General features: G+C 37.3%; 1 protein-coding gene across 5 annotated transcripts in view; it reads right to left on the reverse strand.

Annotated features, from left to right (window-relative positions):
- The window catches only part of TRRAP (transformation/transcription domain associated protein), a 75,460-nt gene that overhangs the window by 44,746 nt on the left and 4,995 nt on the right, over nt 1-25,719 (reverse strand). For 3 of the 5 annotated variants that reach the window (XM_031606867.2, XM_031606864.2, XM_031606865.2), the window contains exons 7-38: nt 25,020-25,076; nt 24,298-24,423; nt 23,918-23,995; nt 23,594-23,682; nt 22,617-22,713; nt 22,135-22,273; nt 21,284-21,362; nt 20,557-20,791; nt 19,893-20,220; nt 19,672-19,769; nt 18,872-19,066; nt 18,151-18,342; nt 16,295-16,460; nt 14,820-15,076; nt 13,774-13,974; nt 12,774-12,952; nt 11,536-11,735; nt 10,589-10,806; nt 10,270-10,467; nt 9,351-9,611; nt 8,200-8,361; nt 7,589-7,685; nt 7,020-7,141; nt 5,784-5,954; nt 4,549-4,617; nt 3,563-3,682; nt 3,098-3,217; nt 2,612-2,776; nt 2,043-2,224; nt 1,598-1,796; nt 1,063-1,191; nt 270-536 (exon numbers count right to left, since the gene is read on the reverse strand). In XM_031606867.2, the coding sequence (XP_031462727.2) occupies nt 270-536; nt 1,063-1,191; nt 1,598-1,796; nt 2,043-2,224; nt 2,612-2,776; nt 3,098-3,217; nt 3,563-3,682; nt 4,549-4,617; nt 5,784-5,954; nt 7,020-7,141; nt 7,589-7,685; nt 8,200-8,361; nt 9,351-9,611; nt 10,270-10,467; nt 10,589-10,806; nt 11,536-11,735; nt 12,774-12,952; nt 13,774-13,974; nt 14,820-15,076; nt 16,295-16,460; nt 18,151-18,342; nt 18,872-19,066; nt 19,672-19,769; nt 19,893-20,220; nt 20,557-20,791; nt 21,284-21,362; nt 22,135-22,273; nt 22,617-22,713; nt 23,594-23,682; nt 23,918-23,995; nt 24,298-24,423; nt 25,020-25,076 (5,196 nt within the window). The remainder of the gene's footprint in view (nt 1-269; nt 537-1,062; nt 1,192-1,597; nt 1,797-2,042; nt 2,225-2,611; nt 2,777-3,097; nt 3,218-3,562; nt 3,683-4,548; nt 4,618-5,783; nt 5,955-7,019; nt 7,142-7,588; nt 7,686-8,199; nt 8,362-9,350; nt 9,612-10,269; nt 10,468-10,588; nt 10,807-11,535; nt 11,736-12,773; nt 12,953-13,773; nt 13,975-14,819; nt 15,077-16,294; nt 16,461-18,150; nt 18,343-18,871; nt 19,067-19,671; nt 19,770-19,892; nt 20,221-20,556; nt 20,792-21,283; nt 21,363-22,134; nt 22,274-22,616; nt 22,714-23,593; nt 23,683-23,917; nt 23,996-24,297; nt 24,424-25,019; nt 25,077-25,719) is intronic. The other 2 variants (XM_031606868.2, XM_031606866.2) reach the window with 1 other exon arrangement.

Here is a 25,719-nt window from a genome sequence, read left to right on the forward strand (position 1 = left end):
TTCAACCAAGAGGATTTTTCACTGTTGCCTTTAGCCTCTCTTTTTCACTCATCTTCTACTTCTATCTATAGTTTGCCATCTCCAAATAAATTTGTTCCAATACTTGGCTGTGGCTTGGTGCTTCTGTACTTGATTTATGAGGATGAATTTGTTACACGTATACTGAGTATCCAAAAGGACTTGTGCACCTCCTACTGCACTAATAGAAAGCACACTACAGAACTTATCAACGTCCCCTAAACGTATGAAGACAAACATTGAGTCCATACCTGCAGAACTATCTTCTTATGTATGGCAAATTTTGCAATGATGTGAGCCAAAAGCAAATGCCCGCTGTATTTGCATGCTGGGTCCACGCAGGCTTTGGACAGGAGGCACGGCCAGGCAAACGTCATCAGGCGCCGCAGTTTGCTGTTCCGGTTCTTGTTGTTGTCATGGATGTGATGAGGAGCATGCTCAACCAGAAGTGTGGCAAACTGCAAGAGGTAAATCCTGAGAGAGTCCAGCATGTCCGCCTGTTTTTCTGGATCGAGTACCTGGTTGCAGGAACGTTGAAAGAAAAAAAAAAAAGAAGGGAGGGGGGAATGCTTTAATATCTATAAAAGAAATGTTCTATATTTTGGTTTTTGAGTGTTTCTTTGTTGTTTTTAAGAAAGCCAATGATTATAATTTTTTTTTCCAATTCAAGACATACAAAACAGCCCCCTGAGGTGAGAACTTCTTCGTAGGTAAATTACTATCGGTTCAACAAAACCAAAGGGAGTTACAAAAATCCTGACAGTCAATCACACAGGACTTTTCTTGCTAAAAGACTGGAATCACAGCCATACGAGGCTTACTTCTAAATGAAGACATTCAAATCCTAAAGATACCATAAATAAACTGAAAATTTTAGTCTAATCCTACAGATGATTGATAGACCTTATAGCGGTTCAAAGTTCTGATGGGATGTAACTCATCATAATACTTACTTATAGAGCACGAGAGTCAAACTGAGATTGAAATGCCAAATGAGATAAATAATGCTTAACCTCAAGCACCAACATAAACAGTGATTGATACCTTTGTAATAAAAACACTAGTGATGCTTTCTGGATTATCTCCTTCTGGGTTAGGGGGTCCCAACAGCTGTTCACCTTCTCCCTTTTCAAAACTGTACAAGAAAGCAGGATTCAGGATATGCTGCAGCACCTACAGAACAAACAGAACCGTTACCCTCAAGCACTGCACCCTTTCAGTGGCAGTCAACATACAAGTAAGGTCCTACACAAACGTGCATGTTAGAGACATTGTTACAGAAGGAAGTTGTAAGTAACAGCTTAATGAACAGATGCATATGCTATTTTTTTCCATCCTTTCCTTCTTCCAAGGGCAAAGATTCTTAGAAAGTGTGAACTAAATCAGTCAGCACTGAAAGCAAGATAAATTGCTGCCCCTGTTTATTATCACTCTTCTTCAGGTATGATATTTTCACCTAAGTGGCTCTGCCAATTACCAAACTCATTGACATTTAAGCAAGTGAATTTTGTTGCCCTAGATCTCAAGAAGAAAATTAAACCTAAATACCAGACTACTTTGAATTAATTGCTTTAGCTACCTTGGCTTTGAGCTCATCTCCAAAGTTTGGGTCATTGAAGTCTACAAACCGGAAGAACAAAGCCCGTTTTTGGGGAATACTGTAGTTTTTAGGAATCTCTTCTTCCATGTATTCCTTTAAGAAAGTCATATTGCAGAGGAAACGACCTGTAAAAGCTCGAAGCAACTGGAAGAGCAGCTCTATGTCACCATAATTTCTTCTGTAAAAACACAGAAAATAAAAAGCTGTCAAGAGAAATTCCTTCTAAACCACTACGTTGATGACTTGATGAAAAAACAAACACTGGTTTTAAACAAGCAGAGAACCAAGAACAGGCTCTACTAGAGGTATGTGTTGAGAGCTAAGAGCAGTATTATGAAATACACTAAACATTTTCTTCATTAACTGCTAAGCATTGTTAGTATCCCTGTTTGTACAGAAACGATAGGAAATAAATGTTACGTACTTGCAGTAATTCAACAAGCAGTATGCTAGTAGCTTAGGTTCTTTCCAATTTGTTGCAGCCATATTCTCCTTACGATGTCTTTCCTGAAAAGCTTCACTCACCCACACGCGTTTCAGCTGACTCACCAAGGAATGCTGATTTGCTAACCAACATTCATCATTCTTAACAATAATACTTATGATCTGTCAAAAGCAAAACAAGACAAATGCACAATCAGCATTCAACAGATCTGCCAGCGGAAGCAATGAATAATCATTTCTTTCAGGTAGATTAAGGGTTCTAAACCAATCCAAATTCAAACAAAAACTAATTTAGATCAATTCTGAAATGAATTTTTTTTAAAGACAGTTTACCTTGCCATGTTTGTCTCTTGTATCACACTTGATTAAAGATAACAATAATTCATTTAAATCTCTTCTCCTTTCCTCACTGACTACAAACACCTTACATTTTTACAAGTATCTTTCCATAAGCCATAACACACACACGTGCACCCGCACTTGAAAGTCTCTACGTAAGAGGCCTTTTGCTAAAGAGATCTTAATTATCCACTGCAGACAAATTAATACCTTGATAGCCTGAAACTGAAGGTCAAGACGCATCGTGGTCGTGCTTGGAGAACCAGGTCTGACAGTTGCCTGGGTGCCAGCAGGCAGCAGGAGAGTGATGAACCGGTTTGGGTTAGCAGCCAACACATCGCGGAGAGGTTTGGCATCTTTATGTTTTAAGAAGCTCTGAAGAAGGGGAAGAAAGAATTTTAATCTCAACCTTTAAAAGCAAAAATACCAAAATGTTGTCTCACCCTTCAGCATTTTATCTACCACTGAAATTACAGAGTTTTTAAGCCACATAACTCCAGTGATAATCCTATGTGATCTGAAAAGGTATAAAATCAACAGCTATGGATAAAGAAATGCAAAATAAATAATATACACCTTGTGCTGGAATAACACCAGCTACAGGATTTTAAGGTTATACAAGAGAAAAAAAAAAAAAAAAAGATTACAAATGTGATCAATCAGAAGTTTTTGAAGATTAGGGGCCTTACAGCTTACCATAAACATCCTGCTCCACTGTGGGTCATTTAAAGTAGCTTCCATCATGAAGAGCTCTACAGTCTGGGATGGATGACGCGTCAAAAACTTGATCAGTGGTTCCCTGAATGGACTGCCAGCCTGAAAAATTGATAATGCGTAACTTGAAAATGCAGAAAGCAGACTGTTTTTATTTGTCTCCTAATTGAACAGACTCACAGAGGGACTAATGGGAGGAGCACCTGTTTTGGCATTTATGCAGATACAAAATATTCATAACTTCCACAGTCATGATTTGCTGATAATTTCAAAACTCTCTCAGATGAGAGAACGACAACCAGTAACACCTCCTGACAGGACTGGGGAGCATTTCTCTTTATTCTTAAACGACCTTTTAATATCAAATCTTTCCACTATGTGGAAAACGCATCGCATTTAAAAATATTACAAAGCAAAAATATCAGCAATGTTAATTTCCACTTTTACCTCAATCAACATTGCTCGTTCTGTTTTCATCACAACTTCCAGCAGAGGTTTAACCAGTGTCTGAGGGGCAGCTGGGATCAGATGAAACAGATTTATAATTGCTGAACAAATCTTCATTTCCTACAGGTAAAAAGAAGTAAGATTAAATTAATATCACCAGTCTAACAGATGAACATCGTATCAAACATCCTACTGGTTTTACCTCTTTGTATTAGCAGAACCAGCAAGGATTAATGCATACACAATATCTATTTACCATGATGGATGGAATAAAATTCTCTTGTAGAAGTCTACTCTTCCCACTTGCAATACAAAGATTTCATTTTATTTTATTTTCTTTGTCACCAAAGTGTTATCTTAAGTTAAGAGCTAAACTCTGTGTAATGATACTGGGGATGAGGACCTACTGAGCACTCACTGCTGCACTGCACCACTTGGTTCATGCATCAAAAAGCCAGACCTTCCATTCTAAACTATTCCTCACATCCAGACCACAACTCCAGGTAAGACCTGAAGAACATGACAGATAGATTTCTCCTAGCACTATTCTGTGCCCTTTGCAAACAGCTGGCTACTTAGCAGAAGTCTTGCTTTCCCAATAGATATTGCCCCACTACATAATGAATTCCTCAAAGTTCAAAACAATACTGAGCTTTCCTTTTATTATGATTATGCAATTTAAAGGTGAACTACATTTCAGATAACCATACTGTGGATTTTCCACTATAGAAAAAGGGAAATGGTGTTCCACACCAACCAGTACAGAAGAGAGCCCAAAGAACCTGCTGCCAGCAGGTAAGAAGTCTTCCTACCACACTAGGATTTCTAACAACTATTCAACATACACAAATGCAATGGCTTTAATAAAATATCACTGCATCATCGGTTATGGCAGCATTTACAAGTGAATGAATTCTGTAATTCCTAAACAGTCATACTATTTGTTTCCTCTTCATCTTCCCACATAAAAGCATTCATTAACTTACATTTCCATCACTCCTCTGGCCACCTTTGTGTGTAATCACTACAACTTCCATCCATTTACGCAGGTGTTGCTATGAAAAAAGACAAGTAGTGTTATTCTTCTAATAATACCACTCCATTTTTGCAAGTGACAGCATATACTCCAACAAAAGAAACAGAGACAAAACTGAAGGAAACAAAGGGAAAAACGACAAGTTTTTTTATTCCTTCAGACTGAAAAATTTATTTGAAACCACGCAGTTTCTAACTTCAAGTACTTTCAACGCATTCCAAACCAAAAAGGTTTGAATATCACCTGCAAGAGCTGCCATTGATCTGTTTGTGATTAGAAGACTGAATTTTGGGTGTGAAATGTATACAGGTATGTTTTGCACATCAAGACCATAACATGTTCCTGAAGCTTGCAAGAGGGGATGCTAAGGATTGTTATTAGAAAACACCCAGGAACTTTGTTTTATTTAAAACCAAAGCACTACACAGTTGAAGCTGGCACCAATTTCATTTCTATACAGAATACACAAATATGACATTCAATGCCTAAAAAATGACCCTTGATACCTGATCAAGTATTACCACTAGCAACTGGAACTATGCTGACTTTTAAAGACAGCTAAAAGTTCTTTCCCTACCCAAGAAAGGAAGGGTTATAAAAGTACATATATTAAAAGGCAAAAAAATCCAAAGCCACATGGACAATGATGATAGGCTTATACTTCTATAATTATTTAAAATCATAAATATGCACTTAAATATTTAAAAATCCCTGGCAAAAGAATACAGACTTCCCAGAAAAACTTTAAAAATTGCAAATGAGATAAGAAGGGCAATACCTTCCACCATTTTGTAAGTAAGGAAACACTTAAACAGTTAGACTGCTAGGAAGCAAAATATGCTTAAGGGAATAATTAATATACTGTCCTGCTGGTACATTGCTTAACAAAGGAATTTGGCCAAACAGACCTTAACATAATTAGGTTCCACTCCAGTAGACAAGAACACCTCTTAACTTTAAGCTGCAATATTTCGTCAGAAATTAAGCCAAATTCTAACCATGTAGATGCTTGAAGATACTCATGTTTCCTATTAATTGTGAAACAAAAACTTTTCCTTACACTATATACATTAAGCCACTAGCAAGTTGGTCTTTGTCCTTCCTAAAACACTAACACAAGTTAAAGGGATTTAAAAAGGAAAAAAAGAAAAGAAAGAAAGAAAAGCACCACAGAAATGGGCTCACCATCATTTGGTCGCAGAATTTATCATTAAAAGAGTTTGGAAAAAGTCTGGTGACTGATGTCAGACGATTCACAACATTCAGCGTCAGGCTTCGGTAGTCTCCCAGCATCATAAGCAGTGGTCTCATGTGTGTATGAATTTGATCAACTTCTATTGTAGCCCCTTCCAAAAACTGCAGGAGAGTACAGGTTCAAAAAACAGGTAGAGCAGAGAGCTTAGTGACTTTTGCTCAACCACCTTAAAGTAATTTCCACTGACTTGATCTTTCTTTTATTTTGTATTTTCAGAACGCAAGGATACTACAAGATAATTATTACTAGTGACACATACAATGAAAAAATAAGAACACTGAAATGCTTCCCAAATCCAGGGTACAGCAGGACATTCCATAATACAATCAAGCAGGAGGTCTTAATTACAGCTAACAACTGAAAAAAATGCCACTGTTATAAATTAAATGTACAAGCACAGACAAGCTACTCAGAAGCAGCTTTATTAAGAAATGGCTCTGAAACTGGCTGGAGGTAATGGAGCAAATTTCTGCTGAAATTTATATGTATAATGAGAAACATAAAAGGTAAAGAAAACCCAGCTACAAGCAGCCAGATACAGTATTTGCCATTATAGTGGCACATCCTATGGACATGGATTTATCCCAAAAAAGGTGACAGACACAATCAGGAAATTTCACACTGAACGCAAATGTCAAAACAACCCATGGCTGCTCCATCTAACCCCTCAGCTCAACTGCTGCCAACAACATATAACCAGTAAATGTTTTCTTTCATGGCCAAAATAACATGAAAACATGAGATCTATCCTCTAGTCATTTGACTGCCTAAGCAAACGTAAACCACCAGTATTTACATTTCACATGACGTACCACCCGATCTACACCTCCTCTCAAAGAGGCTGTAAGGAGCTTTATCATTATATTACCATTTTCTATATTTGGAGCATAGCTATTAAAACTGTGCTAAATTAGAATGAGGTATATCTACCAGGCACCGTGTCATGGTGAGAGGACATCCTTTTCCTCACCTCCCACCTTTCTACATTATAATTGCAGGACTAGGCAAGGATACTAATTCTGGCCTTAAACAGTACACAGACAGTCCTGCTCCTGTAAAGCAGACCTGGCCATGCTACACTGCTTATATACATGCTATACTCCTTATAATCAAGGAAGTAAAACAGAGAGAACAGAATCAAAAGCAACACATTTTAATATACTAACCTTTCTCATGCATGCTTCTCCTGCCTCCTGCAGTTCGTTGTTTGTCGAATTAAGTGCCTTGAAAAGCGCAGCAATGATTTTCTCTCTTGACTGAGGCAAGTAATTGCAAGCAGCTAGAGCATCTGCAAATATCAAAGTAAAATTCTCTTTGTAAACTCAACTTCAAAAGAGGGAAAGAAAAACCCTAATTCTACACTTATTCTCATCAAGTTTTTTTTTTTTTTATTTCATCTTAAATTACAGACACATGAAGCCCAGCATGCTTTGTCAAAAGCAACAGGCATCATATAATAGTAAACAAAAGGAATGTCTATTAGGAGTGTTTTAAAGTGTCCCCAATTACATTATTAATGTTAAAAAAAAAAAAAATGGGTTTATTTCAGAACGCAAATCCTACTCATTAAGAAAGCAGTGATACTTCCCCATTATTCTCCATTAAACTGTGACCTCTAGGAAGCAGTCATCAGTCTTCAAGCTCTCTAATTTTCTACTGATCTTGGGAAGAAGGCTGCCCACTGCTCAGAAGGGCACTTATCTACATCCAACTTTGTCTATGAACTTTCACTTACTTAATGCAGCAATCCGAAGAGGTACAAGCGATGGAAGACTTTTGTAACAAGGCAGTTTCATTAAGGCTGCATCTTCAGCCTCACACAAATTCAAAAGCTAGGGGAAAAAATAAAGAAAGACAATCATTTTAGCACAGAATTATGGATAACTGAAACAGTATTATCAGTTATCTTTTGAGCCTTATGTCCTCAAAGAGACACATTTATTCAAATTACAATCCCCAAATTTCACCAACAGGCAAAAATTCGACTTGAAATTAGAGTGTAAATTTCCATGAAAACTAATGGTTAGCCAGAGGCAAGAGATTCATTCACAGTGCCACTGAAGTAGTCTGACAAAAAACTAGTGGTTTTACAGTTTGCCAGTACCTAGCAGGTCTATTTGCAAACATGCTGTTTATACAATACAGGTTGTGAAAGGACGTCTGCAGGAATTCTTGCATCCTGAATTGCAGTAGAATACAAGGAATATTGAGGACAGGGGTGAGAGAGCAAAAGGAAACAAAGAACAAATATACACCAGTAATCTCTGTTTGTAGCAATGAGAGTTCTGACAACACCACTGTTACTTAAGTATATGCATTCAAATATGAAAAGACAAAATCGAGTACCTCTGTGTAGAAAACCTTATGTTCCACAACATTTAGATCCATCGTAAACAATCGAGGTTGCAGGGTTGTACAAAATGTATTCCCCTCCATCAGTCCAATCTGGGCATTAGCAGGTTGATGCCTAAGTAAATGCTTTTTAGGAGGAACCATATCTTGGAGAACCTACACAGTGCAATTTAGATTACTGAATTAGCAGCCTATTCAAACAATCCCACAAACCCAGCCACTAAGACACCATTAGGTATGATCACTTGTTCCTACCCATTTGCTACTGGAGCCCCAGTTGTATCACTTTAGAAATCACTAAATGAAGAAAAGTGTTTGTCTGAAATACCTGATCTCACTGTCAGTTGGGGGCAACTCAGTATGTTCAATTATCATGTACTCTTTCTGAACATACCTATGGCAATAGCTCCATATAATGTTATGAGCAACATACAAAAAAGAAACTCATAAACATAAGCATTTAAAACATTAAAGTACAAAAACAAGAACATTTTAAGCTCTTAAAAACATTTAAAAAGAACAACACCATTCATGTAGAATTTTTCCACCAACTTCCCACTCTCCTTCATAAAAATCTTCAGCAAAATAAGATATTATTTAGGGGGCTATTCTGTGTGTTCCCTAAATTGCAGTAATGACATCTATAATTTTACACGTTGTGGTGGCCTTCAGGGCCTTTGTACATTTACTAGCATTGCAAGAGAATAAATGCTATCAGCTTTAAGGAGGATGTAGCAAGAAGTGATTTCAGCCAACTTTGATTTACATAATCTCTTTCTGGACTGGGAAAGGCATAGCAATATGTCTGATTTAGATAATAAAACAGAATACAGGCTCAAAATAAAATATGCATTTGGCCTAGCCTATGTCTGATTGCTGGTAGGACACACAGCCCATAATGTCAGAAAAAAATCGACCTGGAGACACAAGCAATGCAGACTAAACAATCAGGCATGGTTCACATGAACCTCTACAGTACTCCAGCCACAGTATATTTTACAGCAGTGAAACACAGCGAATGAAAACATATCCTACCAAAGCACTAACAACTTTATCCACTAACACGTAAAAATGCTCCCAGAAAAGCATCTTGCAAACCCAAACTGATGAACAACTTCAGGCTTGCTGTAAGTATTTTTGCTTACCTCCTTGTGTGGCTCCATAATCACAGTGACACTTTTCCCAGTGACCTGTGCAAGTACTTGCAGCGAATGCATTGCCTGCTTTCTCACAGTAGAGTTTGGAGAGGTTACTTCTCGAACAAGATCGTGTGTTACATGATGGAAAGACTTCTCCTGTGCTGCTATGATTTCCTCTGTTTTCTCTTCATCTTTTAAAGGAGTTGCACATCTAATCAGAAGCTGTTCAAGTGTGGTCTTTGCCATAGCAACTGCTCCATTGGAAACCTAGGGTATCATAAATAATTTTTTACATTTTAAAAAATACAGAACAAAGACTATAAATCAGCACACTCATCAACAAACTTTGCATTTGATTTTGATGAATCCTCTGTAAAAGGCTAAAAACACTGAGTTTAAAAACAACATTATTCACTTCCTAGCAACCTTTTCAAAGCTGTGAGCTGCGATGGGACACAACTGTGCAAAGCATCTCTAAGAACTGGAACACTTCAGCAATGGTGTTACTGTATGATTCACAACTAAGAAAAGGTCAAGCAGACAATTTTGTGGTAATTGTAACTACATACTGCCTTCAGATAATACCAATACCTTCAAACTAAGCACAGGAAAAAAAAAAACCACAGAGACCAAGTTATAGGGAATCATCTTCTTTCACTGATCTGAATGCAATCTACATTTATACTCAGAAATAAGCTAATGTAATCAAATGTAATTTCAATAACTTTGGCAAAGTGGGCAGGACAGGGCAAGTTCCTAAACTCTGGACTTGGTTTAAGTTAAAAATGACTAGAATTAACTCAAAACTACTGCATTATCAATACATTTTGAAGTTGAGTACAATCAAGATTAGAAAAGGTTAATTTGTATGAATTGAAGAAAAAAGTTAGTTTCCCCCAAACGCTGTGATATGTTCACTAATTACCTCTCCAGTCAGATCCATCATGACAAAGAGAAGTGCCTTCAGGAAAGTCTGTTGGTTCTGGAGGACCCAAATTAGCGGAAGCCGTTCCATAAGAAATTTAATTGACACAACACCTCCCAGTTTTGCATACCAAGCTTGTTCGTAACAGCAAGCGCATAAACGTTCCACAATGTATGAAAACAAGGGAAGCTGACAAGCCTGCAAACAAAGAATTCTATCATTTTGTTTTCTCAGCTCATTGATAGCCTCTGGAGTCTCAGAGGCAGAACTGAACTGATTGAATGTAGATCATATAGACAAAAATTGAAATATATATTACCCTTTCTTTTGAACCCAAGATAATGCTCGCAACATCAAATATCACTGCTAGGGCCACCTCTCCTATTTTGCAGAGCTCCTTCTCCTCATAAGCCATGCAGATTGCTATGGCATCAATAAGCACCAAGGGATCCATGCCTTTCGACCCATTTTCTTCACTATGAAACATGGCTGTGCTAGGCTGGCTTCCAACCTGATAGCACTGCAGCAGAAAAGGACCTGCAAATGGTATGGGGGAGAAGGGAAGAAAAAGATAAAATAATGGATATTTCAATATGAATAGTCTTTCAATTAGATTACTACTCCTATGACTAAGGGATGACAAAAACAGTGAGCTGTGCCAATTTGCATATAAATGGATTATAAGGCATTCTTTGCTCACAAGAAAAAAAGATTACATCTACTTGAATATTTTCTTCTACTTACTAGCCTATGCACTGCAGAGGTCTCCTAAGAAAATTTAATTAAAATGAAGAATCTTAAGAAATTCAGGTTTCATTAATGTAACAATGAAGTAATACGCTCATACTACGTCTTTTCCCAAACTGTCACGCAGTCAAACTCCAGACAAGAAATGTACTTCATAGGCAGGTTTACTTGGTTCCTCTGATAGCCCCCAAACTGCAAGTGGAAACAACCATATTAAAAACCACTTGCAAAAATAACTGCATGTGCCAAATTACACAAATGCATTGGAAACATCAACGATTCCAGACTCTATTTAATTTGTTTGCTTCAGTATTTTGAAAATATTATTAGGAGACAATTTTGAAAACCTGCTCAATTACTTCTCCCTGCTCAGCACAATCTGGCCACAACGCAAGACCAACCTAACTATCCAAAGGCCACCACAGCATCCAGATTTACTTCAAACTGAGCACCACAAGACATCCAAACTTCTCCCCCCCTGCAGCCACACAGCCCAGCAATCCCTGCCCCTCTGCTCACCACACTGCTGGGCCACGGCCACCATGGTGTAATGGCGGATCAGGCTGGCTACGAAAGGCAGAGCGCTGGGCCGCAGGTCTTTGATCACTGCTGACATGAACGCCCCTGTCAGTGCCTGCTCAAACGTTTTACGAGCTGGAGTATCCTGGGCTTTGTACCGGTGGGAAATTATGACGCTGGGAATGGACTTCTCGGTAAAGCTGGAAGAGAAAATTAAGTTCACTACAGTCCTAAAGCGTGCTATCAGCAGCTCAACCACGAACATCACCAAGTACCTGATTTACAGTTTGCTCTTTATAGCGAACTCCTTCTCCACCTCCCATTTTCCCCTCATTTTGATAGATCTAGATCGGTTCACCCAGTTGGTATCAATTTTGTCAACCACTGGTCTCAAACATGATGGATAGCTCAATTTCATCATGAACATTTCAAGCCAGCGGTTCAGAAGAAGCCACATATATTACAAATAAGAGGTATACAGGCATCACGTTACAACTCAATTACAGAATGTCATTTTCAATATTTTGACATTTTCCCTTTTTTAAGATGACATTTGGTTTTAATCTTTCAAGATTGAAATATTATGTAACAAATCTCCACCCCAATAAAACCCATTCACTGCAAAGCTGTGTGTGCGTCAAGTCTAACAAGTCCAAATTATACAAGCTACTACACTCCTTAGGAACTGCAACTCAAAGCCAGCACACACTCTGTAGTGAAAGCTGTCTAAAAGCAAAAAGTCATTAAGTACCACCAACTACAATTTTAAAAGCTGTAAAATAATTCAACAAAAACCTGCTCTATACAAAGTATTCCAAACCCAACAGGTACACAAGTATCAGCTGCATGTGACTATGCCCCAGTTTGGGCACTAAATGAAATCAGATTTTGCATCTTTTTCATTTTGGTAGAAAGTGAGAAGTGTGCATATGATATTGCAATCTAATCTTGAAAATTCATTTAAGCAACAGAATATTCCAATTATTTAAATATATGAAGCCAGGATTAAATTTTAAATAATTGTATTTCATATCTATAGATTGCACTGGACTGCAAGTAAAATATGGGAAATATGGAAAATTAACATACATTGTATGCTTGCAAAATTCATGCTAGCAAGAGAAAGATTTGAAAAGTCCTGCATTAACTCAAAAGGAAGCAGGGTAAGCCAGTAGGTAAAAATGCCATGAAGAATACATTGTCTCTACATAAGGTTAAACACTATAAATTTTACATACGCATTTATGCTTAAAGAATTGTCATACTTGGGATGTGCCAGAAGTTGGTATAATGCATGTTTGTTATCATCCAGGCTCATCATAGCTACTAAGAAACACTTGATTACTTCCCAAGCTTGCCTCCGATAATACGGTTCTGTGTTAGCACTCTTCAAACAGTCCAGAGCAGTTTCAATTGCCTACAATGGAGAGGTTACAGGTCAGATACATAAATGTACTGGAAAACCTGGTTTGAATTAAACCTGGCAGGATAGAAGATATCAGCAATTACAATATTTATACGTATTCAACTCATCAGTTCGAGTACAAAGGAGAAATCAGTAAAGCCATGTGCATTCAAAAAAAAAACAAAAAAACAACCACTGCTCTTTCCAAGCTATATTTAAGCCTGCTGGCTGTATGGAGCGAAAGCTGCCTGTACAGAAATCCAATTACTGCTTCAGATCACACCTACTTGGGGAACTGTTATTGAAAATCACAGAAAATGTATTAAAACTCCACAAACCAAATTAACTTAAAATCCAGCTCGACTCTCTGATCCCAAATTACAGTCACAGATTAGACTGCTGTAATTAGTGAGAACAAAGCATCTGCACGACACTGCGATTGTCAGATGAAAACCACTACAAGTACAAAGTATTTTTGCAAGTGTTAGAAAAACTATACCCAGCCTACAGACAACAAAGGAAACCAAATCATTAAAGTCATTAGGATAATCACTGAAGAACATCTATGGTAAGCTTTTGGTACACTGCATAAAGAAAACAGGAAGATTTTAGAGCAGAATCCTGCTCCTAACCTAACCAACACACAAAAAGGTAAGAAGGGAGGAAAAATGCACAGGAAAGATTTACTTTTGCCAGTTCAGCTCTAGCCTAAAGCTTTGTAGAAGCAGAACAGCATCTTTACATTTATTATTTGGAGGGATAACATAAAACAGTTTAAAGGAGACCAAAAAAAAAAAAAAAAAGACTGGCAAACTTCTGGCTCAAGTCCTTACCTTTTCCATAGGGAGCTGAATAGATGCTTTACAGTCTGAAAATTCTATTGTGATGCTGGGTCCCTGAATTTCTGTGACCACATACTGTAGTTTCTGTGACTCCTTTAACATCTTCCTGTTACTTCCACCAAACTTACCAAGGACACGATAAGCGACATGAGAAATGCTGTCTGCAGGATTGCGCAGTGTACGCCACAGAGCCTGGGAGCAGGTTCAATACAACAAGGTCAGACCGGGCTCACGTCAAAATTTTTCAACTTACAGTGCAATAAAATGTCACAGAAACCCCTTATGCAGGACCAAATATCAGATTCATGAATATCTTCCAGAAAAAAACAAAACCCCTTATCCAGATGGATTGAAAACGGGTGAACTGATTTATAAGGAGATTGTCCTGTGCACAGTTTTAGATTTGATTAATGTGGTTGGTCACAAAATCTTTGCCCCAATGAAATGCAGTGTCATACCTATGGCTAATGTTAGACAGATGACATTATGAATTTAATAAGAAAAATTTAGAACCAACATGGGCCAAGTGAAATATCCTCAGAGAGCTAGCTTCTAAATCTAAAAAGAAAATGAAGTACATATTATATTTACAGGCTAAAGGATATGCTAGCACTATTAGAGCAAACAGACATACTTATAATATTGCTCCAAATTTCAGCCACAGTATAAATACAATCATCTCTGTACATATGAAGATCACATATAGTTATCAATCACAGTATGCTGAAGGTAACTAGGTAACTCATCTTACCAGATCTTCATCATTTTCTATGCCAACTCATCTTAGATAGCAGTATTCTTCCTACAGAGTCCCAAGCCTTAATTTTAACTTCTTACCAGGAGGTACAGAAGAAAAGATTCATTCACTTTTAAATGATTCAGTTGCACAACACCAAATAGTGTTTTGCATACAAATCAGACAGCTATGGTTCCCCTGATAGTTTTTTCCAGTTCTTATAATCAAAGTTTCACATAACATTCTAACATGTAGTGAATTGACAACCTCCTGTGGTCTAATGGGAAAAAAACGTGTTTACCTGCATAAGCTCAGCTCGAACTGGCTGAATGTGATCATACAAAAAGTCTGGCTGCAAGTTATCCACGCACAATTCAAGTGTTCTTAAGCCCTGGCTAACCAGGGTCTGAGATCCATTGAGAGCTGACACCAAGGGATCCATGAGCATCGGCAGGTATGGGAGCAGTGAGCTCAGACGGACCGGCACAGTGAGGCACAGCTCCACAAACAAGTCTTTCATGTGTTGTTTATGAAGGCCACTTTGCAACATATTAAGTCCTGAAAATCATTGATAAATTACACGTTCAAAAGAAAAAAGAACAGTCCAAAATTCAAAGTTCAGAAGTCACTGTTTCCTAAGCTCAGAATAACCTGACATTTTCAATTATGGCAAACTTATTTATCTCTAAACAATGTATTTAGAAAACATAACACCATCATAAATACAAATTTCATCTAAGGACTCTACACAGTGAATGCTCTGTAAGTACATGCGCATACAAGAAGATCTGTGCATGCACTGGAACTGAATATCAAATAAATGTCAAAATAAAGTAGCATTTGAATAGAGTGGATGAAAGCAAAAAGACAGCCTGATCCAAAACCTCAACTTCACTTCAATATGAATTTGAAATCTTCTCCAGATGGAGAAAATTGTTTTTAAAATATGTGGGCTCCTGAAAATAAATATTAACACACAAATATGTTTATGTGAATGTCCATCTACTCTTCCATACAGACAAAATATGTACCCCAACTCTCTCTCCCATCCCCTGCAAAAGATTTCATATATTCCACAACCTTAGCTAGCAGCTCTACACTGATATATATTTTACACAATGATTTAAATGTAAGAGAAATATTTGCTAACTAGAATAAAAGTTGCCCCTGCAGATGTAGGGGGAAACCACAGATTTTGCTTTCCCAAAGTCGTTCTGATTAGCTTCTCCGTAGGTTTAAGTAGTCCTCCATGTTCCCTTGGTCATATCCAGCATGTCTGGAAGACGGCCTTCACAAGCACATAAGCTCATTTAATCAAATTCATTCATTCTTCCATTTCTTGCTAGAAACTGACATAACTTCCATGTACATTTGTCATGCAGCAGCAAGTGTCCACAACACACCCACAACTACAGAGGAGCCAGAGCCTCTCCAGTGCTCTTCCCTCAGAAGCAGTGACAGCCTGGCAACCTTGCTCCTCCTGCTACCCCACACCTCAAAACAACAGGCAAACAAAAAACCAACAGCCCCACAACAGAAAGCAGGAAACAAGCAGCAGTAGTTGTGAAGCAGCCAGAACTATGGAGCCTGAAGCAGCTGACAGAAAATGAAAATAAGCCACGTCCAAGTTATTTAATCAACTGCTAAGCTCAAAACCAGCAGCTACGTTTGGTTTTGTGTCGTTTTTTTTCTTTTAAATTACACAACATAACTTTATGAGTGCTATGTACATAAAAAGATCAGAAACTGGGAGGGGGAATAAAGGTATTGTTCTACCTTGCAGTAAGTTTGGTAACAGCGGCAAGAATTCTTGATATAACAGATCATGACTGCCTCCTCCAATAGATCTGAACAGTGCTCTGAGCAGCAGGAAATAGTTATAGGGCTCTTTGGCAGTCTGTGCAAGTTCCATAGAGCTGTTCACAATCTTGTGTAAATGTGGCTATAAGAAAATAAAGCTTTAAGATTAATAAATCATCAATTTTATCATCGCTGCAGTGTAAGACTTTACATGAGACAACTTCTTCAGATCAGAACCCTTCGGTTTCTCCAAGTAATCTGATACCATCCTAATTTTATACTGCTACTGAGGAACTGTTACCAAGAACACATAGCATTCATTGATTAATTAAATACTGCTTTCACATTAGCCAAACAATCAAGTCTGCTTGCTACCCCAAGCACAATCTGTATTAAAACAGAAACCCACAAATCTAACACAATGAAACCCATTTGCTCTACAGCACCTAAGGATGGGTAGCAGAAATGCCAAAAGCATCAGAATGCCAACAGAAGATATTTCACCATATTAGTTTAAGCCAGATCTCATTTCATCATTAATTCTTAGTTTTTGGTGAATGCAGTAGCATTACTTTAAAATAACTTTATAAAAGATAGAAACAGTTCCAGAACCAAAAGAGTAAGGGGCAGCAGCCTCAAGGAGCAGAGGACTTCAACAGTGCCCAGGAATCATTAACAACAGTTGAGAAATGCAAGGAACCTCCCAGAGCAGGTTCAAACAGTGACATCGTTCTGGATTTAATTCACATCTAAAAGTGCTCCACATTGTTACACAAATGCTGCAGAGAGCTTTCATCATTCAATTTAATTGTCTACCCAAGGCCCACATCATCAATCCTGCTGAAACAAAAACGTAACAGAAGCGTGAAACTGTGAAGGCAGTAAATCACATCCCTCAAATGGGACCTCCAGCTTATAAAATCCAAATGACCTTGACTCTGATGTAAAAGAATTAAACCAAAATTATATGAATATTGCCTCATCCTCCTTAGGAACATTGCTTCATATTAATCTTCCAAAGAATCAGGAAAAATAGTCATCCCTACTCCATTCTGCCCTGAAATACTGAATTAATCCTGCAATAACAAATCATTAAGCAGAGAAATCATTTTTATATAGTTGCCTCTATCAGGAACTGTGTTTATTTTAAGGTAGGGAACGGGAAATTGAGATAAATGTTGAGAGAAGGAGCAGTGTTCTACCGATGTTTTAAAGTTTTTCTGTTATATAGGCAGCTGTTTCTCATAATTTTGAGAAAGCTTTGAGTTCAGAACGCATTATTTCTAAACTTATTAAAAAGAAATAACTATGTTCAACGTAAAACAAGTTTTTCTGAACAAGCAAGCAACATGTTGTTAATAGAAAGGTAGAATTTCTCAATGCAGACTTTGCAACATCCCAAAACTTTTTAACTCAGGAGGTCCGTGTCACCAAACATGATGTGAATTAACCAGATTCACTAACACACAGAAGTGATTGTCTAAACAAAATCCTTAAGTTAATAAGACAAAAACAAAAAAAAAAGCACGAGATTGTAACTGTCCTGACCATAAAGTTCTGAAGTATGTGCTAATCCCCACCAGGCTACATGCATGTCTCAGCCATTCAGATTCAGAATTAGCACATCACTACAGTGTCAAATATTCACAGAAACTGCCTCATAAATAAGGCAATAAAGGATTGCTGTTTGAAGAATGGTGCTAATAGTGGTTCAAAGACAAAAAGATTATCAAATGATATAGAGAATAAAGCTAAGTTTCTTCAAACATCTGAAGAATATGTTAAGAATGAAAACAGATTTATTTTTTTTTTTAAATCTAAATGACCTTTACCTTCAGCATTTGTTCATTTTCAGCAGCAAACAATGAAACGGAGCCAAAGACCAACTTGAACAGCTTGAGATACAGATTGGAGAGTTCCACATTAGAGCCCATTTCTGGCAGTCGGTCCAGAAGATACTCTACCAAAATCGTTGCAAAGAGGGCAGAGGTGGTAGGATTTGCCAAGAAGGAGTTGGCAACTATCTATAAAAGGAAACCACAAAGGAATTAATGCTGCTGCAATGAAAAGAACAGAGGGATTTAAAAATTAAAAAAACCAAAAACCAACTATGACCAGTTTCTGCTTCTCCACCCAACTTCCCTGCTGTGCACACAACTCATGTTATCCTCAACAGAAAAGAACCATGCATATAATTTAAGATTAAATTTAAATTTTAGATGTGTGCTGCAGGAATTATGTTCTGCTAAGCGCAAGATCAGAACACTAACACAACAATCTCACTCATAAAACAGGAATTCCACAATGTTTAATACTTCTTGTGAATAGAAGTACTAGCTTGAGGTGCTCATGTTTATATTTCATCACTTAACCTGGAAAGTTTTTGAAAACCCATCTTTACAGTGTCTTTTTATAAAACATTTCAATTCTTTCATGCTAATTTCAACATTATTACTTAATAATTCCTCTTCAGCCTTAGGTCCTCTAGGGCATGAGGTATTTTCTACAGGCTGGTTATTATCAATTGGAGAAGAAAAACAACAAACACAATACCTGAAGAGCATAGTTTTTTGAGATTCTTTCCACCATATAAGGAACAGTAGTTTGAAAGATCTCTTTAAAAGTTAATGGGTTCATCATTGTAAATACACCAGCAAAATGCTCCAGAACTTCCTTTTCCTCTTTCATCCTGACTGTCTGACAGTTGGCTACTCGGACGTACGTCTGTCCATTTCCTGCTATTTGAACCTATGGCAATTGAGAAAATGAATCTATCAGTTACAGAACTGCAGCAACTTGCCCCTGCTATTCCTAAAGAAGGATTTGAGTAAAACTCATATTATGCAAGATTCACATGCAATTCCCACACAACTAGAAATCACAAAAGCCAATACAGACAATAAATATATGAAAATGGAGTGTGAAGATCACAGACTTCAAAATCACAGAGTCAGGAGTGCAAAAAAAACAATGGGAGATATCATACTGTATTTGTAAAGCTACTTGATTCTAAATCAAAAGATAAACATGTGCCAAGTGAATGCTTCAACTGGCAACTAAACTTAAAAAATCTCTTTGCAGAAGAAATTTAATCTACCACATAAAAGACAAAGATTTTTAGTCTGACCTGCCAGCCTAAATATTGACAATAATAACTGTTATGAAAATAATCTGCTTCTTGCAAGTGATAAGTACTCTGAAATTCAAACAATTTCCCACTAGGCATGGCCCCGAAATGAAAGGTTTCATGAAGATACACTACAAGATACACTACAATAGCTTACAAACAACTATTAAGAGATCTAACACAGAAACTGCATAAAATAAACATGGTATGGGGTCAGAGTGCATACCTGATAAATATCCAAAGCTTGCATTGCATATTTTACCAGTTTTATATAGATTTGAGTCTCTTTAGGTTGCAACTGCTTATTGGGAATGAACTGTGCTTCTGAAAGGAGAAAAAAAATACAACAGCAGTTACATATTAAAAATACTATTTGTTTGTTTTTGGCTAGAGTTTTAATTGCAGAATTTAAAAAGTCAAGAGTAAGTAAACATTATGCAGCATTACCACCAGGAGCTTTGCATGACGTTATGCCCCACGTGATTGTCTTCACTCCACAGACCAAAGTTTTCACTAAGCTTCGGCAGTCTGTGACCTGAAAAGTCTGTTTGTCTTCTTTTTCTTTTTCCCCCTGCTTTTCAAACACAGGTACGGGCGCAGGGGCCACTGGAGTGGCCGGGGCAGGAGATGGAACAGGAACAGGTGCTGCATTTGCTGCTGCTGGCACTCCAGGCAATGCAGCCTCGGCCGCCCCGAGCTCAGACTGTGGTTTGCATTTTTTAAAAATTCCTGAAAGCTGATATCGTGCTATGGTGTGAAACTTCAGAACAAACACCTATGGGGACAGGGAAGAAAGGAAACAGAAGAGCAGAGTGGAGAGGGGAAGAAAAAAAAAAAAGTAAGTCCCTCCTTTAGAATTAAAGAGGATTCTAAATCTTATAATTCTAATCCTTCAACTTAACATACTTAGACCAATAAGATTTACAACCGTATTTCTGGAATGGCTCAAATAACTGCAAACATATTCAAGTGTACCACAAAGTGTTAGCACACTGCTTTGGCATATCCTCATTTCTGAAGAAAGGAGGGAGTAAAACGTGATTGATAATATACTACAAAATATTAATTAGGCTATTCAATTTATTATCAAAAATTTTAAACACATCAGTACCTCCAACATTCTCATGAGAATATCTCTACCATTCCCATTTTCCTGTTCACTTTTAGACCGGATACAGTCTACCAAATTTAGCAGAAGCTTGCAGGACATTGTCTGGATACTGCTAGGCAACGACTCATCATCAATGTTCTTGGCAAATAACTGGACAGCAAGGGAGAGATCGTTGAGAGGTAAATGCTGCCGGACGTGATGCACCAGGTCTGCCAGTGTACTGTATGCAAGGGGCCTGTCAGGGAAAGCAAGAAACGAAGAAAACACATTGAGGACAATTATAACAGCTGCTAATTGGACTTAATCAATAATCACCACCTGGATCTATATTCAAGATTCTAAATTAAAATTTTCTATTTTTATATGCAAACACATTCTTTTGAGGTTTTTTCAATTACACAAGAGAATTACAATCTGTATCATACCAAAGAAGCATTAATCCATCCCACACCACTAACATTAGAACTACTAGGATCTTTATTCACCCGCTGCTGAACATCCCCTGCACACAACTTCATCTCCGTAACAATTCAGATGTTTCAAACCACATGGGAAGCAGTGCTGGTAAGCTTTTTCACAATTAGTCCTTGATTACTCATGATCTCATGAAAACGAGCTATATAAAGATTTAAAACTCTATACAGACATTGTGGTAAATATTAGCAAACCCTGAAAGAAGGCAGCCATGGCAGGCACTCAGGAAGACATTCTAACCTTTCTGCCATACCTCAGTGTCTCTCGAGCAGTATATCCAGAGCCAATTAATATAGATTCATCAAACAGTTTGTCCATGCACGGAATAAATTCTATAATTAAAAAAAAGAAAGAAAATGAAAGCTAAATATAATGATTAGCAAAGAAAAAGTTAAAATAAATTTGTTAAGCATTAAGCAACTCATTGTATTGAAACCAAAGATTGAAAGTTTACACGTTTCGGGAGTAAATTTTACTGTAAAACTTTCTATCAAACTCTTATAACTCTATTGGCATTTACTCCTTCAGTAACTTTACAGAACAGTCAAAGCAACCCTACGGATACAATGAGAACAGCTACAGCTGGAAAAAGCAGTTCCATTAATTTCAACTTCACAGAGCTTTTCAGAAGCAACTAATGAGTTACTGCCCATGAAAACGCTGCTTTGTGTGTCATCTGTCATGCAAGCTCCATCCTAAAATGTGAGAAAGAATATTTGGAACTTGGATACTGAAGAGCTATCAGGAACAAATTCAAATGAAAAAGCAAGGTCAAAGAAGCTTTTTTTTTCTTTCTAAATACAGAATTCAGAAAGGTCACTGAATTGATTAGTTCACTCCACCCTAAGGGCAGATAATGGCAAGACACGAAGGGTTGAATGATCCCACCCTCAAGTAACATAAAGTGCAGTAAAAAGCAAAACCTCAAGTACAGAGAGGCACTCAAAAAGAACAGAACTGAAAGTGAAATTCACTCCCCTTCCCAAAGTAATGAGAATTATGTAATAGCCCAAACCAAAATGTACACAAGTGTACCTCCTAAATACACAGAAATAGCTGAAATCTTTTCAGTGCACAGATACATTATAAGAAAGCAGTACATACGGCTCCTCAAGTCTGTTGTCAAAATGTGCTTAGCAGCAATCAGAAGCTCCTTCCGGAGGTGTGCTGTTTCTGCTGGACAATTGGAGAGCAATTGCAACATTCCTTTCACCATTTGCTGAGAATATTTAGCCACTAATTCCTATAAAAATAATGAAAATACAATTATTATTATACTCTACTTTAAAATTCTTTTTGCATCTCCAATACAACATTGAATTAAAATTCAGTGACTTCTCTCCAGGAAGTTTGCTTGTAAAAATAAAATACAGTAGCCATTCCATACATGCTTTTATTTTGCATTCACATCAGAACACTTCTGAAAGGATAACAAAGTACAGTCCTACAGATGGTCAGGTTTACTACCCAATTGTTCTTCTCTCCAACCCTTGAAGCACAGCAGTCATACAGGTGGCTTTCCCACCATAAAGAAGCAACAGATCTGTTGCATTTAAGAGTAGTGAAATAACAAAAATGCAGCCTACCTGGTAAATTCTTATGATGTAAGCCAAAAAAGACAATGTTTTAATTTGAGCAGCGATAAAATCAGCATACAGTTCTTTGTTATAAAGTTTATGTTGCCTGAAATCAAATTGAACATGGTTATTCTTCTCCCCCTATTTAATACCTTCGGTCAGAAAGTTCATGGCAGTATCAAATTACATCACCTTAAACTGAGGTTCTTGCTCCATAGGAAAATAAATTCATTATGGGAGAGCCCACTTACCCAACGTTTTATGCTTTAAGTAGAAATGCACAACTCTGAAGCAACCATACAATTTTCAACCCCCTGCAGAACACCAAAATAATACATTGGCATCAAACAGCTGCCTCTCTTCCCCTAGCTGGGGCTGTTTTACTCCAAGCAATATTCCTTCCTAAAGCCTTGCTCGTCTTTCAGTTCTTAACCACTTCTGCAGATCATCTGAGCAGAGAGGGAAAGACAGAGGTAGTAATCTTGCTGCACTGCTCAGTACCATTGGTGCTCCTTAGAAACATCTCTCTGAAGCAGGCAAAACAGTGCCCATATCTGCAACACCACATGGCTCCACAAAAGCTAGAATTGGAAAAACAAAACTAACACTGGTGGCTTCCTAAAGATAAATAGCTGCAAAGTCCCAGCTGTGTGGTCTCCATCACATACTATCTGTGCCAACATCTATTTCTGTCAGAAACTCCATTTTAAAAAGATGCCTACCAAATAACAAATTGGGAGGCAGCTCATAACTATGAATCTTCTCAGTGACACATAATGGAAATATTCAAATCTGCCAATTACTTTAAGTACAAAAGTGTCACTGTAGGACAATTTTATAACAAATAATCATTGCTACTTTTGAGATTAAAGGCACTAAGACTAGAAGCAAAACTCAAAGGATCTAAGATAAAAATATTTCAAGTAACCTTGAATATCAGGTTAAGAAAGTTTATTCCATATATCATCAAAGCAGTACTGATTTACCTGGCTTGAGCAGAAACCTGAATTATGATAGTGTTCATAATCAAGGGCACAAATTCAGCTACCACATTATGAATGTTCAATTTGTAGAGCTTAAAAAAAAAAACAAAAAACAGTATAATTAGAGAACATGAGAACAAGAGAAACATGCAACTCATTCTTGCATTCAACATATTTGAGAGCTAACAAAAGACAATGAAAAAATCTCACAGAATTATTATTTCACCATATTTTAATCTCAAAAATTGGTTACATTTTGCCATGAGAAGTTCCACAGCAACTGTGTAACCAGAAGTGTTTAGGTGCAAAACACAACACTATACTAACCTGATACATAAGAACAACAATAATAGGTAGCTCGGCCAAGACCTTCAGGGATAAAGATCCTCTGGGTATTATAGAATGCTGAAAAGAGAATACATGTTTTATAAACAGTTTGTTGATTTTTAAAAGTGCCTGAAATGCATTTTCATTTTCTATTTTAATAGATATATTTACAGAATGTTTTAGGGGCACAGAGCCACTTAGTATATTACATTAAATAAAAAATCCTGTAGTTACAGTTGCATAGCAAATATATGACAAGTTTCAATCATCTTCTACAAATACAGATTGATACACAAAACAAACAAGAAGAGCCTATTGTGTCCATTTGCCCTCATGATTTTGGGTATCGTGATACACACAGTCTCAGTTTGAATACTTACAGTTCTTGTTTCACTGTCTTCTCTCTCCGGGTTCACCTTCACCACAATTGTTGTAATCATGCCAACCATCTCAGGAGGAGGAACAGTGTTCTCAGGAATCACCTGAGGATTCTCGAAATACCGACCCTACAAGCAGACGAAGAGCAGAAGAGAAATAAAATCATGCTAGTTTCAGTCAAGGCAATCCTTCCACATAATTTTTCACCACAACTCATTCTAAATATTTTCTCCTACACAAAACCTTCACACTACAGAAGGTTCTGGGACTGCATCCCCCATAATCTTTTGCTCCCACTACAGCAGGAAGCAGAAAAGACAAACATTGAAGCAGATACTCTGTATCTGACAGGAAGAACAGGCAACGGCCTCCAGAGATCAAGCAAGTTGAAGAACTCTACTGGAAGGTAAGTTATTTCAGCCTTCCCTCAAAAAAAAAAAAAAAAGAAAAGAAAACACCAAAGTTTGGAGATCAGTGCAGCCAATAGAACAGTATTTTATTAAACAAATGCACCTTGGTTTTCTCACACTGTTAATACTACAAACACAAGATTTTCTAAATCAAAGTCTAAATTTCTCTATTCTGTTATTTTTGTTAAATATTTTTCTTAAAACTAACTGAATCATTATATGTAAAAGTAATTAACTCATTTAGAGGCAAAATTAAGACGGAGGAATTAGTTCCCTGACTACAGCAAGGGTGATTTGGAAAATAAAAAACTCACCACAACTTTAGGAAGTTCCTTGTAAATCTGCTTCACAAAGTCCAAAAAGTGATGGATCTAGGAGAAAAAAAAAAAGGTGCTTTACCACACAGCCAAAAACTTACAATCTTACAATGTCTGTAGTAGCAGTACAACTACTTACAACCTTTAGCCACCACTAGAGTTCACTTTTCATGACATCTAAAAGGGATACTGAGTTGTTCCCCAAGTATATTCTGTACTACTAAAATAACTTGAACTGACTTGGAAAGAACCTAATTTAACTATAACCTCAACATTTTCCCCATGTGGTATAAATAGGAATAATGACTATAAATCAACTAAGTTTCTGGAGGGGGGAAAAAAAACAATCAAGGAAAGAAAGCAAAAGAAGAAAACCAGAGACTTTCATGCAAACTCCTTCTTTTGACACAGGAGTGACACAAGTGTGGAAGGAGAAGAGGGAAATAAGAGATGATAATATTCAATTTCCAAGATTTTTCTGTCACAAACCAAAAAGGCACCAATTCTCTCTTCCTCTGAGGATGTTTTATCCTTTTTGGAGATGCTCCCATGCTAACACAGTACCCATAAATACCTGAAGTGAAAATAACCAGACTTTAACAGTTTATTCTGTTGTTTTTTTTACCTCCCCAGGGTGCTGGGCTACTTAGCACTATGCAATCCTCTTCTACAAATTATTTGAGGGTTGTTTTTTTGC

This window comes from Phasianus colchicus, chromosome 16 (genome assembly GCF_987193195.1).
Source record: "Phasianus colchicus chromosome 16, bPhaCol1.hap1.1, whole genome shotgun sequence".
In the NCBI taxonomy this organism is placed as follows: Eukaryota; Metazoa; Chordata; class Aves; order Galliformes; family Phasianidae; genus Phasianus; species Phasianus colchicus.